Source organism: Diplotaxodon limnothrissa, linkage group LG15 (assembly GCF_057381915.1).
Source record: "Diplotaxodon limnothrissa isolate DT_005_m linkage group LG15, D_limnothrissa_male_GT1.1, whole genome shotgun sequence".
In the NCBI taxonomy this organism is placed as follows: Eukaryota; Metazoa; Chordata; class Actinopteri; order Cichliformes; family Cichlidae; genus Diplotaxodon; species Diplotaxodon limnothrissa.
The window spans coordinates 18043083-18058191 of NC_140610.1; the positions used below are offsets into that span (position 1 = coordinate 18043083).

The following is a 15109-nucleotide window of genomic DNA, read 5'->3' on the forward strand; positions in this document are numbered from 1 at the left end:
CAAAGTGGACAACTGCAACAAACCCAGAGTTTTACTGTCTGTGAGTTACTTCCTAATTTCTCTGTGTAGGTTCTCAGTCATCCACATCATGGTAGTCTGAGGAGCTTAAAAAAAGAAGTTGTTGTACTTTGTGAAGTCCAGTCCCCTTCTTTTCTGCTTAATTTGCACCATTGGAGTAAAGTATCGACTGGCTTATATATTATTAGTTGGAGCAGATGAAGGGGTCAGTAGCAGAAGTGCTCTGCTCAAGAACTTCATTATACTACCTTGATTACTTTAGTGTACAATATGCTGAGATGGAGTATTTTTTCCAATAAAGTCATTTTAGCATAAACACACAGGAAACCTGGGGCCGGTCAGCAGTACTTCTTTTGTTTATTGGTCATGTAAAATATAATCAAGTGACTAACGACAGTACAGTGCGCTGTGCATATGGAGGTTGAAGAGAATTTGGTGCAAACTTATTAAAAGTTTGTCCTTGACCAATAAAAAACAGATTACCTGGCTATTTTCATAGCAGTTATTTTGACATTCAGCATGAAGAGAGATGTAATAATTAATATTTGTTATGGTCATGTTCAATTCAGGTGGGCATAGCTGCTGGTGTTGCACTTAATGGAATGGGACCATAATTACCTGTATCTTAAATATACACTGTAATTATACCCTATGAAGGGTCTGAATAAGTGTGAAGAAGATCTATTCAGCTTCTAATTTGATTCATCTAAATAAACATAAACAACGTGTATTTTATGTATTGTTTTGCTGTGACAGTCCTGCAGGGACAGAGCCCTGGTCAATTTATTTTCATCAAACAGGCAAAATTAAACTGTTCATTGAATGGTCCCATCTACATCCCAGCTACATTAGTAAAAGTTACTGCAAAGTCTATTGATGCATACTCAATCATCTAGGTAAGAAAATCCCAGAAGGCTGATTTTATTCAAGTCCAAATCCAAGTTTTAAAAGAAAGAAAAAAAAATGCATTTACCCTTCTTTTTAGGGGACCAAGACGAGATGATTTGGCATCTGGCGCCTGGTAGGACAGCCACAGTCCTGTTGCCACATGCATGATGAAGCACACAGAGTCTCCGTACTTGATCTCTGGCACGCCCATGCCATCAATGTCCCTCTTTGGGCCAGTATCTCCCTTTTCCTGTAGCAGGAACATACACAGATTAGCAAAGAGACTCAGACAGAAATAAAATCACACACACACACACACACACACACACACACACACACACGGGCATGCATATATATAAGCCTGGAAATGTGACAAATGAAGATGTATTGTGATTAGATGGTAATCAGAGATGCCACTTGCGGAGAATGCATTCATTGGCCTGCCAGGAGGTTGCTGCCAGCCTCATTAGCTCTGCTACATTTCTGGCACAGCAGAGATGGAGCGATGCCACTGATTGCAGTCGACAGCAAGTAGCGAGAAACATATTAAAGCCAATGTTCAACATGGCGAAGCTTTGACCTTTCCAGATACAGGAAATAGCAGGCGCAGGGGGTGTGGATAAGGGATGGAGAATAAGAGGGTTATTAAACAATCTATATTCTTCTAAAGAAACATGAGTACTAAGTAAGAGCAATGTTTTGCTGCATTGCCAGGAGTACGATAGAAAAAGACTTTGAAGTGATGTGAGTCAGAGAGATTTTTACACTGCATCCACTGGGGATAAAGGGATATCCATGGGAACAAATGGAGCTCTGTGAAGGTGACTCAGTGTGCACTTTATGTGGTTGTAGCGATTTTAACAAAGGATAATAATTTTGGATTGTTCACATATAAAAACAGTAAATCCCCCCCCCCAAAAAAAGGCTGGATCTCTTCAGGTAAGGGAGGTTCAGCACAAAAATACATCTAAATTTAGTCTTTTCTCCTATTGGGTGTGGTTAAAAAAAAAAAAAAAAAAAAAAAAAAATCACAGCTCAACAGAAAGAAAAAATACACAACCTGTAGTTTTATCACACTCCTGTGCTACCTTCTACTGCACAACTTACACAACAGTGTGTACCAAATTCATGGGAATAAATAAAAGACTTTCCATTACTGTTTCAAGTAAACCGTGTGCTCCTCTCTCGTGGTAATATCCAGCGTCAAGTCATTATTTTTGGACTACATGCTATCAAATGAGAGCCGCACAAACCCTCAGAGTTCAACAGAGTGAGAGTGGGAGAAAAATGGATGTGCAACTGCAGGAAAGAAATGACTAAAGGCAAATAAGAGATTACAAAGTATGTATCTAAAAGAAAAACACTATCAGTGCATCATAATTATTTTTAATATTGCAGCGGTGAGGGTGAATTTATTTTTTCTCCCTAATTGAAAACAGCTACAGTATATGCAAACCAGCTGCAATTGCACATGGACAACATGACTGCCTGCTCCAACGTTTACAGTGTTGTCAACTCAGCAGCTATGAAAAGGTTATTTTATAGTGGAATGGCATGAGCTCATTAAGGGCTTACAGACTCGCTTTGGGAGTTGTTGATGAAGTAGTCAGGGTGAGATATTTTGAGTCCTCTTTTAATGAGGTTAGTTAACTAACAACATTTATTTACATCAACCCCCCAGAACGGCTTCCAGATCTTGTAACTGCCTTGCTCAAAGCGCACATAAGAGTTAGCTTTAAAACAGATAGTATACAGTGTTGTGAAAAAGTATTTGCCCCCTTCCTGATTTTGCATATCTGTGATACTTTAAAGTTTCCGATCATCAAGGAAATTTAAATATTAGACAAAGATAACCAGAGTAAATACAAACGAGAGTTTTTAAATTATGATTTTATTACTTAAGGTAGTTATTCAAACCTACGTGGCCCTATGTTAAATAAAAATAAAAAATAAAAAAATTGTTCCCTAAACTTTTTGCACATCAAGATGTTTTTGTACAGTCGCTTTCTTATTTCTGAATCATAAGAATCACCTTAATAGAGGCAAGTGAGGCCTGCAGTTCATTAGATGTTATTTTGGGCTCTTGTATAACCTCCTGGATGAGTCGTTAATGAGCTCTTGGATTAATTTTGGTAGGCGGGCCACTCCTGGCAAGGTTGTTCTAAGTTTTATCCATTTGTGGATAATGCCTCTCTAGCCATGGTTCGCTGGAGTCCCAAAGCCTTAGAAATGGCTTTGAAACCCCTTCTAGACTGATAGATGTCAGTGACTTTGTTTCTTAGTTTCTTTAGATTGTGACAGGATGTGTTGCATTTTCAGATCTTTAACTCTACTTCGCTTTGTGAGTCTGTTTAAGTGATTTCTTGAATCAACAGGTCTGATAGGGAAATTAAACTTTGCTTTCTACAAAACAAAACCAAAAAAAGTAGTTAATCACATTTAATTTGAGATTTAACAAAGGGTGCAATTACTATTTCGTACAGAGCCAGATATATTTTGATAGCTTTTTTCCCACATTTAAGTGTGAGAAAGACACAAAAAAAAATACTAAATCAGGAAGGGAGAAAATAATTTACAGTGTTGTGAAAAAGTATGTTTATACAGGCAAACAGAGCACTGACCTTGGAGGCCCTAAAGCAGAAAGCAGTGGCCGTGGTGTCAGACTTCACTCTGTCCTGCAGAACCAGTCCACGGTCTTCAGTCAGAGCAAGATAATGGCCAGTAGAGAGATGGCGTAGTCGGAAGGGCTGGCCCCACCGGATGTGGCTACCACTCCAGCTAAACACAGAGAACTGGTGTCACAAGCTTTGAGTGCAACATTGCCCTGAAATTTCTAGACTTGGTCATCTGTGATTGTTTTCACAGCATAAGGAGAGTCAGGCTTGGAAAATGCTTTTTCTCACATGCAGCACACGTCAGGAGATGGACTGTTTGCATTAGGTGAAGCTTGCTGAATATAGCCTCCAGGCTAGTAGTGAATTCACCCACCCACATGTGTTCATTCTCACATCCACCTCCATTGAGTAATCGCTAGAAAAAAAAAAAACTTTCTCAGCATTTTCTATTTTTTCCCCACCATGGAACCAACGGGGGGTTGATTTGATTCTTTTGTTGCAATAACAGGTAACAGGTACTCTAAATTGAGACTGTCGACATAATTTAATATTTGAAAAGAAGTTTTTAAATTATTTTTGCCAGGTTTTCTTTACAGAAAAAACAAAACAAAACACGTTATATTAACACAGACTCTGCAGGCACAATATTTAGATCTAAGTGCTCTAGACAACTGAGTTATTTGCGTAAATTGCCCAAACTATTCTGAAAATACAAAGCTGACTTCATTCTAGGAAATGAATATCGCACCAGTAATGTAGGATTTACCATATTTCCCTTCTTCCTATTTAAAAGAATGTTCAAATGCATGTAAAAAACAACCTTGAATTGCACTACCAACTAAAATGATTTCACATATCAACTTCAGAGCAGCTCCAGTTTCTCTCTACAGATGATGCAATTTGGGAAACATTGTTCACAATTCTCCCTTAAGTCAAAAGTAGAGACATGAGCCTTAATAGTCGCACCTGTGGCACTTTGAAAGTGTACTGAGTCTGACAGGAATTCCCAGTGAGAGCTGGCAGCCGATGTAACTGGTGAAAAATTGCGTGGGTGGCCAGTTAAAGGAAAATGTGAGAGAAAGGGGGACGGTGATAGAAGAGAGGTAGTTCAAAGCGGGTGGTAAACAGAGCCTCGAATTCTGGAAACTCTGCCAGTTAATTGGTACTGACAGCTCGGAGAAGAGATAGATGAAGTTTATATATAACCTGGGAACCTATAGCCTCCCACAATTTCTTTGTATTTTGTTAAATAAAGGGAAATATTTGTAGTCATTTATTGAAACCTAAGGAAACCTCAATAGGAATATAGTATATAATGGAGAAACAGAGTTTGCACTACACTGATGTCCTCCCCCCCCGCTCAAGATGATCCCACACTGCTTCAAAAATGTTAAGATCTAGGCTCAGGGGAGGCCAATCCATGTGTGTTTGTGCGTCTTTAATCCAGGTATGCTTTTCCTACATTGACAGTGTGTTTGGCATTACAGTCATGCTGAAAAGCTGCCAATCCAATGCTTTCCAGATGGTACTGTACATTTCTGCATTCATAATTCCATTAATTTTGACAAGATCCCCAAAACAACTGGCTGAAATGCAAACTCTAAACCATGACCAAACCTCCGCTATGGCTACACATGGCTGTAGAGACACACTTTGTGCCTCTCTCCTGACCATAACTGATGACAAATTGAACTAAAAATTAAAAATTTGGAATAATCACCCCTTAAGACATTCTGTTACTGATTGTTATTCTAATTATTGTGTAATTTGGCAAAGTAATTTCTCCCCATTTCCATCATTAAGAATGGCTTTGTGACAGCTGCCTTTCCACTGAGACCATTTGTGAAGAACCGTTAGTGAACAGTAGAAGTATTAACTGAACGGCTGTATTGATTTTAAGTCCTGTGTCCCCTGTTTGTGTCCAGTTACTTAAGGACATAACTTTCAGATACTGTTTATTTACTGTAGGTAATTTTTTTAGGCCGACCACTTCTCACCTCATCCAGTTTAGATAATAATATGTAATTTTTTCATGTTCTTTTATATCCCACTCAAATAAAACAATCCCTTTGTGTAATTTCTGAGATAAACATATATTATTTATTTTATTTGTGTTTTTGAGTCAGATGTTACCTGATCCTCAGTGGCTCCACTCTCCACAGTGAACGGGCCCTTGATGCTCCCTTGCCAGCCTCATAGTTAACTATCCTAAAAGCAGAAGAAATAAATGTGGGCCTCAGTTAAGTAATTTAAGTGACAGAAACAACATGAACAGTCCAACATGGTATGCTTCTGTTAAAGCTAAAAACACCCTCTGTGAACTGGATCCCGAGGGAAATCTGGCTCCAGATTAATTTGTTTTTGGAGACATTTTGATGTTCTCAAGAAAAATATCACAGTGTCTCCATATATATGATTATTCCTGCTTAAACCTTACTGTGCAGGTCAGAAAACAAGAGATTCTTATATTTTATGATAGTGACTCAGGAGGGAGAAAAAAAAACTGTTGGGTTGAAGGCTATTTCAGTGCTTCTCAATAAATAACAGCCTTGTAACCCTTCACACAGGATTACAACAGAAAGAGTTTGGATTGAAAAAGAAAAAAAGAAAAAAAAAAAAGAGGCCTCAGGTGAATTTTCGTCAAAAGAACAAACACAAAAAAGTGGATTGAAAAGTAAATTTTGAACTCCTCCTATAACTTTAACATATGTGGTAAGTGTAAACGTTTGCAGTATTTCCTCACAGTTTAAGACAAAAAACCAAAAACTTTTTTTCAGTTTTAAAGTGAAGCTTAAAAGTGACAACATTTTTTTAGTTTATTATTAATCATCCTCAAAACTATTTTCCCCAATGGTTAGTTTGAAAGATTTTATTAATTTAATTAATTAAATTACTAACCTCTGCTCCTCTTCACTCTTGTCTGCTCCAGGGATGGTCAGGCTCTCATCATGCCCATGACAGAGACGCATCACATGTCCACCAATTAAAAAACCTAAAAGGCAAAAAAAAAAGTTCCATTTATTCATGAAAAAGAAATCATTTATTCTAATATATGGCTGCTTTGTTTTTCAAACACCATCAGTACATTAAAATGATGACAGGAAATAATAAATTTTTAAATTATAAAAAGGTGAACTTTCTTTGAAACATTAACTTAAAATTGTGAGTTTAAATTAAACAGATTTTTTTATTTAGACACACACACACACACACACACACACACACACACACACACACACACACACACACACACACACACACACACACACACACACACACACAGAGTTGTGTTTTCACATCCTTGTGGGGACATCTAATTGACATAATGCTTTCCTTAGCTGCTTACCCTAACATTAAGCATCAAAAATGAATGTCTAAACCTAACCCTAACCTAATTGTAACCCTGACACTAAAAAAAAAAAAAATCACATTTTGAGTCTCAGAAATGTCTTCAAACTTGTGGAGACGGGGATTTTGTCCCCATAAGGGCCTGTTGGTCCCCACAAGTATAGTAAACTTCCAATTTTTGGTCCCCACAAAGATATGTTAACATGGTTGTTGGGGTTTTTAAGCTTACCTACTGCCATGTTACTTGATGAGCAGGTAGGCTGGACATTCCACAGGGTCTGCATGAAGGAGGCATCCACGTGAAAGTTGCCATTGGAAATAGAGAGATGCTGGAAAAGAGAAGCACAGTTACGTGGGGAACAGTTGACCTTGAGTTAACCAGCTGTGTTAGCAGCAGGAAAACAGGGACATACAACACAATTTATCAACAGTGCACAGACGAGGAAGATGTCCAAGCGCCTGGAGTTGAAAAGAGATTAAAACATGTCGTCCTTCTCATGAGAAGGACGACATGTTTTAATCTCTTTTATCACTGCAGGCCAAAGGCACTGCTCCATGTAACATGCCCAGATAATGCAATAATTCCTTTGAGATTAAAAATTAAGAAAGAAAGAAAAAATAAATACATTTGAAAAACACCTACTCCTGGTAGGTTGCATTCAGATGAAAGTGAAGAGTCGATATGAGTTTAGCTTTAAGCTACACCCAAGTAAGCATTGATGCAAGGATTTCTAACACATACAATACAGGCAAAAGGGTTTAGCAGCTGCCAATGCTCACACCCTAGAACACCATTAGGAAGTCCTTTAATTGTTCCAAAATATATTCTACAACATGAAAACAAGTCTTTACGAAATTCCCCTGAAAACATCATACTATCATACGATAATATGAGCACCAATTGAGTTTTCTTTCATTTGCCTGTATTTGTCCTAGCATGTCATTTAAAAATGTCTTAATCTGTAACAGTAGACATGCCAAGTCAAAACATCTATGCACTGTCTCTCTCAAAAACAATTTTTATCATCCTCACATTTATCCAACAAAATCACCCTGACTTGATAAAAAGACATAAATGCCCCTGTCCTAAATGACAGCAATACATTCACTGTGATGTAATGAATGACAGTAATAATGCAGTGATTGCTTTTGCATTTCTGAGGTGTCCCATTCTTCAATACCTGAATTTCCGACAAGCTACTGCAGGTACAGGCTTTACAGTATCTTTGGCAGATTTGCTTTAATTGCATATTTTCCTCCCCGAAGGACTGGTATGGCCACTAGAAGAGAGTGCAAGTCACTTTCCCATGCCAGGCACGTCAATGTCCCTCACTTTTGCCATTTCTCGCGCTGCCTCTTCCTCTGTTTCTCCTCAAATCCCCCTCTCCTCTCTTTTCCATGTAAGTTAATTGAGGTCAGGTGTATAGCTCTGCATAGTGGAGACAGCATTAACTCAAAGCTCATCAGTCAGGCGGATGCGTTTCATAAAAAACATTATTAAAAAGGACCTGCATGGGGGTGGAGGGGGCATGGGAGGGGATTCACAAGTAATCGGATTTCTAGTTCAGATAGCAAACGAAGGTTTTTTGAGTTTCCCTCCTGAATTGCCTTGTCACTCCAAAGTTGGTGGGAGTGAGACCGATATCAGGGTTATCCGAGTGCTACGAAACTTTCCAAAGTACCTTTTCAGGCAGACGGTGAACCAAAGCAGATAACTCCAGCTATGTGGGGCAAATAATCTTCAAAACAGAACCACTCTTCTTTGCATACGGCGCATTTGGTCTTTCGAGTTTAGAGGAAGACAAATCACCTCAGATATAAAATAAATAAATAAATACCTGGCAGTAAAATAAGAAAGCTTCCAAAACAACAGCAGAAAATATCTGAACTAGGTGAGATTTGACAAGCAAACCACACAAAAGAAAGCGAGAGATTATACACAGAGTATCGGAAACACAAGAGTGACTCTGATGTAATCTGACTGTTTGAAGAACAGTACACATTCACGAGAGAAATCTGGAGTAAAGATGAAGGAAGAGCATCTGATTTAATGAAAACTGCTACAATTAATCTGTCATCATGTTTAAAAGCTGCATCCTCATTTTTAGTGGGTGGATAAATGATGTCCTTAAGTACTTTGGTGAACTACAGTGTTTTTATAATGAAAGTTACCAGAAGAGTAAATTATGTTGTTTTCTTTTCTGCAAGCTGGTAAATGTTGCTTTGATTTAGCAAGCTGCAAATAAAATATACGCCATGTGCTTGTATATTAATGCATCGTATTTATGGCTTCCTGTGATGCTAAATAACTTCCATATCATCACAAGAAGAGGTAGTTTTGCCTAAATTATTGATAAGGTTCAGTCAAGCTACTCCTACAGTTTTACAGGTGGATAAAGTTTAACTGGATTGCAATGTCAGAATTCAATTTAAAAAAAAAAAAATTCATCTCTTATCCAAAACAATGAAAGAGTCTTGGAGATAAAACTACACAGCTTGTTTGCTTGTGACACTAGGACAAAACTAAGGAAATTTACATTTGGTGGATTATTTCTTTGTTGTAATAATGCTTCTTGGTAATGAATCCTATATGACTGGAAAAACTGTTTATTTCCCCTCAAATGGTCATCATTTGTGGCAGAGGGGTCATTTGGTTTATCATGCATACATTAATCTCAGTCACAGGTGCGCTTCTAATGCCTTCTGCTCTTGTGAAGCTCTTTTAGATGTGACTTACTAGATATCTCTCCGTCGACACACTGACAAGAATCAGGTCGTCTCCAATGCGGACTTTCTCTCCCTCAGATCTCTGCTTGGATGCAGGGTGAATGGTCCACCAGCAGGACTCTCCTATTGACATAAATACACATAAAAATAATATTCAAATAAGTGGCAACAAGTGGAATATAAAGCTTGGGAAAATCTAGTGAGCAGTGCAGACACATACATGCCCTTTAAAATCCCTCCTGTCTTTGGTTAGATCCTGTAGAAGCAGTGGAACTGTTTCCATATGATAAATGACCTTATGCTTTAGTTCAAATGTCAAATATAGCTGTACTGTGCACACACACACACACATAGAGTTTGAGTATTTCTCCCAATAATTCAATCTCAAAGTTAAATCAACCTGAAATGATCACTCCCAAAGGCTGAATTCACCTGAAAGCAGTAAAATCTCTGAAGTGCCTAATAGTCATACCATACCTATTGAATCTTCTTGCAGTCCGACATCAAATGACAGCTTGTCTGTCAGAGACCTTGATGTCTTCAAACAGGTCAAGTACTGGTGAGTGAAAAATGAACTAATGTTAGGTCAAATGAAACACTAAGACTAGCCATAAGAGGAATTCAGCTCATGTTAAAGTGTCTCATTAGAATACAGGGGTGAATTTAGTGCTAAATAATAAGTATATTAATCAATTAGTAAGGAATTCATTCATTGATTTTCTGTTTGAAGTTATGATTAAATGCTACTGTGCAAAAGTCTCGAGCCAGGTCTTCTTTCTCTTTTTTTTTTTTAATATAAAAATGAGAAAATGGGTGCAAACATACTTGGAGATAAATGATATAAAACCAAAACAGAATTTGTCCAATTCTAATAAGCTTGAAAGTCACCTTTATACTTCAACTTATCCTAAACTCTCTTAGGCAAGCTTTCATGCCTTTTCTTCAAGTAGTCTTCAGAAATTCTTCTAGAAGACGGTTGAAGGACATTCAAAGCTTCTCTTTCGATGTTGGCTGCCTTTTGTTCTGTTCTCCATGAAGATCCCACACTGCTTCAATTATGTTGAGGTCTGAGCTCTGGGGAAGCCAGTCCATGACTGATAGTGCTCATTTTGCATTAGCAGTTAATGCATGCTTTTCCTCCGCTGGCAATGTGTTTGGGATGGTTGTCATGTTGAAAAATGAAGCAGTTGCTAGTAAAGTGTTTTCCAGATGGCACTGGATGGTCGAGCAAAATCTGATGGTGCTTTCTTCGTTCTTAATTTGATCAAATTTGACAAGAACACCCCACTGGATGAAAAGTAACCCCAAACTATGGTAGAGACTCCATCATGTTCTACAAATGGTTGTAGACACTCACTACTGTACTTCTTTTCTGACCTCTTCTAATACATATTAAAACAATACTGTAAAATCCAGAATCGTTGCTCCAAGTATCGGTGAACAGTATGTGGATTAACTGACAGGTCAGAGCCATATATCAGGTCTCTTGTCAGCTCTTTGTTGATTTTTTTAAAAGGACAGATACATGCAGATCCTGTTCATCTGCTGTAGATTTGTGTTTTGTTTACTCCTGATAAGTTCATCTTCCACTTATCCATATTCCTTAAACTTTTTAAGGACTACACATCATGCAAAGGTACTCCTAAGGCAACACCTCTCTTGGTGACCTTAGTGCAAAAAATACCATTTAATTTCTGCCAAACTGTGTTACTGTTGTTTTTTTATTTTTTATTTTTGTAGATTTAGCAAAAAAAAAAAAAAAAAAGTGTATTTTTCCAACAGGCCATTAGTAGCAACGTATGTAAAGATACAATTTAAAATTGGTTCTTTACCAAGTTGTGTTATGTGCAGATGCAAAACTGGTTCATCACTTGAGTTAGGTGGCTTTTTATGTTGAAATCATACTGTAGGTCATTCTTCTGAAAGTATAAGGTTCAAGGACTGGACTGAAAATGGGTGACAAAGCAGCCAAAGTCCAAAGAAAATATTTGAAAGATCTCCAGAAAGCTTTAAGAACTATTGTTCAAGACCACTATAGAAAAAAGACAGTCTTTCTTTTTGGAAATGAAATAAAAAGAAACAAGTGGTGGCTCAAGACTTTTACAAAGAATTGTGTGAATTGCAGATTATGTTTTTCCAACTTCAGTTCAATCAAAAGCAACTGAAGACTTCACAATCACGTCATGGTTCTAATATTTTTAAACACCAGGGCTTTTTCATTAAAGATTCTTTTTAGGTAGATCTAAAAGAAAATCTCCAACATAATAATACATTTACTTTACATATTAATTGGAGTCTTATATACTCATTTTTTGGTTTCTTTCTCATCAAATGGGAACAAATAATATAAAAAAAAGGCAACTGTCATCAATAATGTAACAGACTTTGCTTTTCCCACATGAAGACCAATTATGTTAACTCGTGCATACTTGATAAACAGACCCCATGGTGAGCTAGGAAAATCCTTGTCCCTTTTAACTTTCTGTCATTCTTGCACATTAATACTCACCATGCCACTGAAGGAGTGGCGTAGGAGGATGGCGTGACCGTAGAGCAGGGTCCGGTGTCCACCCCCCTGACCCGCCTGCCAGGAAATAAACAGGTAATAGATTATTATCATACCCTAACACTCCTGACCTCTGAACCGTGACAGGTTAGTATCTCCCACTTTACTTCTGCATCAGTTATTAAAGTGCGAGTGGCTTTACGCTCTGTGCGAGCAAAGCATGGGATGTCCTGGATCAAATATCCTTTACTGAAGATCACCATTCCAAGTGCAAGCGGCAAAGAGAAAAAGAGGAACACAAAAAACTCCATTCACAGTCAAACAAACACATAGATAGTATCACACTCAGTAGACAACTTGCTCATTCTTGTGACAAACAAGAATAACTGTGAGGTTTGGTAGCAAAACACCTGAGGAAATGTGAGGAAACAGATGAGCAAAAAAAAAAAAAAAAAAAAGAGTGGATCCTTTATCATCATGGTGAATAAAGAAATTGCTTCTTACCTTTTTAATCAACCTCTAGCAGCAGAATAAAAACAAAAAAGAAGATGACCATAAGCAGCAATAACTAAACCAGGTCTGCACAAGCAAGGTTCTGGCATTCATGGAGTCAGCTCACATTTAAATGAATTAATTAAATCAAACTCAAAGATTCATACGCACACGCACGAGAAGGTTCTTGTTAATTTCTAAAGGTCCTGCTTTAATGTAATTAGCAAATTTGGCCTTAAACTGCAAAATGTTAAAACAGTTTAGCTCACACGTGTATTGAAAGTCGTATTATCAGAGCTGTAAACAGACACTTTCTTCTCACCTACAGTACATTTAGAGTATCCACTCGGATTTAACATTTCTTTACAGTTCAAACAATGATTAGGCCCTGCATCCACTCAAGCAATGCATAGAGGTTCCCCTCTAGTCTAGTTGTCAACATTAATTTGTATTTAATGGTAGGTTTACATTCAAATTAACTTAAAGGGAACTCCCAATGGTCCCCTGAATACGACCCTTAGCTAATTCTCATTTGGCTTCAAAGTCTCACCCAGATGGCTTGAATAAGTGAGACGAAAAAGGAAATGGAAGGTTCGATCAAAAGAAAAAGAAAAAAGAAAAAAAGGGGGGGGGGGGGGGGGGGGAAGAGTATCCAGCAACAGCTGGGAGGGGATACCGAGAGAGAGCCAGCCTGTATTTCAGGCCTGCTGTCATGCTGACACATCACTGCCAGGAACTGTGACCTTTGGTGTGGTGCCCCTCCTGTGTATAAGCACTGTATCATGAATAGCTAGTACTGTTTTATGAAATTTGCTAGACAGTATTTTGTCTCGCTTACTTTGTCTCGTATTTTGTTGCAAAAGGATAAAGGGTGTGTGTGCTGTATACTTATGGATAATTGTGGTGATTTGAAGTATTTTTCTTCTAGTCAGAGATGGAAATAAAGAGGTAAAAAACTGACAATGAATTGTTCATACTACCATTTATTGTCTCTGAATCTAAAGACTGCCATGCTGTTGCAGTGAGCAACATATTTCATGATTTTGAACTAATGTGGACTCCATGAATTTTTTTGAAATAACTCTATGGAGTAACGCCAACAGTTACTTTCACATCTGCAGAAATCACTTCCTGGAAAGTAAAGGTAGCGTGATTTTATCATTTTGGTGTTTTATAGAATTGATGACTAAAACAAGTTTAAGAAATCTTCGGTAAACATTTTTCTTCTCACTCCAATCTAATTTCTGAAAATGGTACAGAATAAAAGTCTAATTCATTCACACAAAATCGCCCGTACTTCTTATAACTATATATAATATAAAAGAAAAGCAGGCCCCCTTAATTCTAACGTTTCACTCATCAGGGCATTAAAAAACAAAACAAAACAAACAAACAAACAAATCTGAGCCATACCGGTTTCGGGTATGAAGCCAAAATGCTAAAGTAATAGGTGAAAAGCATATCCCATGTTTCAGTATCTTGTAGTAATCAATTTATATATGAGTTTCAGTGTCCTACGTTGTTGTGGACGGACTTTGGCCCCACTTTTCTTTACGATGTTGCTTCAGGTCATTGAGGTTTGTGGGAATGTGTTTATTTGTAGTTTTCTTAACATCAGCATTTCAGTGGGTTTGAGGTCTGGACTTTGCCGCCGTCTTCCTGTGTCATGACCCAATTATAGCCAACCTTTAGCTCTCAAACAGATATTCTCATATTTTACTCTACCAAACCTTTGGTAAACAGAGGACTTCATGGTTGACTTTCTTACTGCTAGGTGCCCAGGTCCTGTGACTGCAAAACAAGCCAAGATCATTACCGCTCCACCGCCATGCCTGACAGTTGGTATGAGGTGTTTTTGCTGTGCATAATGACCGAAAGGACAAGCCAAAGGACAATTTCCCAGACGCCTAGTGGTTTGTTCAGATTCAACTTTGCAAACCTAAAGGGTGCTGCCATGTTTTCATTTCTCCTGGCAACCCCTCTAAACACGGCATACTTGTTCAGTCTTTTTCTAATTGCCACATCATCAACTTTAACATGCTAACTGAGACCTGTAGAGTTTGCACAGTTTGACCTCGGGTTGACTTTGCTGAAATGTCCTTTCCTGGTTATGAGCATATGTTAAAATCCAGACCAGCAAACTATCAGAACTTCTTCTTTTACAGAGCTGGTCAAACTTGCTGAAGATCAGTTAATATGCTGTATTTGATTAGCAGTACCTGGCTGTTACTGCTTCCATAGGAATTAAAAGGGTAAGTAAGCAGGAACTAAGTTCTTTTTGTTTTGTGTTTTTTTAAGAACAGGCTTACATTAAATCCTGTAAAATCTGCCTTTCTGACCAATGACCAGCTTCTGCAACACATACTACAAGGATTTCATTTTCTACCATGCTTACTTTTTTGCTGGACGCTCATCAATTATTGACCAACTATACCTAACCTAATACCTAGAGTAACTAAGATAATCCCCACAAATATATTCTTGCTTGCATTTAAAAATGTGATGTGTATGTACA

General features: G+C 37.8%; 1 protein-coding gene across 4 annotated transcripts in view; it reads right to left on the reverse strand.

The window, feature by feature from the left end:
• The window catches only part of ryr3 (ryanodine receptor 3), a 117606-nt gene that overhangs the window by 76181 nt on the left and 26316 nt on the right, over positions 1-15109 (reverse strand). For all 4 annotated transcript variants that reach the window (XM_085373024.1, XM_085373022.1, XM_085373021.1 and 1 more), the window contains 8 exons: positions 12106-12180; positions 10074-10152; positions 9607-9719; positions 7099-7198; positions 6420-6513; positions 5655-5729; positions 3528-3684; positions 992-1156 (listed from right to left, as the gene is read on the reverse strand). In XM_085373024.1, the coding sequence (XP_085229150.1) occupies positions 992-1156; positions 3528-3684; positions 5655-5729; positions 6420-6513; positions 7099-7198; positions 9607-9719; positions 10074-10152; positions 12106-12180 (858 nt within the window). The remainder of the gene's footprint in view (positions 1-991; positions 1157-3527; positions 3685-5654; positions 5730-6419; positions 6514-7098; positions 7199-9606; positions 9720-10073; positions 10153-12105; positions 12181-15109) is intronic.